The sequence below is a fragment of the Pterocles gutturalis genome, unplaced genomic scaffold (assembly GCF_000699245.1).
Source record: "Pterocles gutturalis isolate BGI_N339 unplaced genomic scaffold, ASM69924v1 scaffold21906, whole genome shotgun sequence".
In the NCBI taxonomy this organism is placed as follows: Eukaryota; Metazoa; Chordata; class Aves; order Pterocliformes; family Pteroclidae; genus Pterocles; species Pterocles gutturalis.
Window position 1 is genome coordinate 3085 of NW_010100934.1, and position 356 is coordinate 3440.

General features: G+C 66.0%; 1 protein-coding gene across 1 annotated transcript in view; it reads left to right on the forward strand.

Annotated features, from left to right (window-relative positions):
* Positions 1–347, forward strand: part of SLC34A1 (solute carrier family 34 (type II sodium/phosphate contransporter), member 1) — a gene marked incomplete at both ends in the record, with an annotated part of 3427 nt that extends 3080 nt beyond the window's left edge. Inside the window, 1 exon segment of the mRNA XM_010081661.1 lies at positions 49–347. Within this exon segment, the coding sequence (XP_010079963.1) occupies positions 49–347 (299 nt within the window).
* Between the last annotated feature and the right edge of the window lie 9 nt (positions 348–356).

Sequence of the window (356 nt, forward strand, 5' to 3'; positions counted from 1 at the left end):
CTGGGGGAAGCGCGCGTGCCCGGCCTGACAGGGATGCTGTCCCTGCAGATCGCCCTCTGCCACTTCTTCTTCAACATCTCTGGCATCCTGCTGTGGTACCCACTGCCCTTCACCCGCCTGCCCATCCGCATGGCCAAGGCACTGGGCGAGCGCACGGCTAAGTACCGCTGGTTCGCCGTGCTGTACCTCATCGTCTGCTTCCTCCTGCTGCCCTCCCTCATCTTCGGCATCTCCATGGCGGGCTGGCGGGTGCTGGTGGGGGTGGGTGCACCCTTCCTTGCCCTCCTCTTCTTTGTGGGGCTGGTGAACGCACTGCAGGCGCACAGCCCCGGCCGCCTGCCCAAATGGCTGCCGAC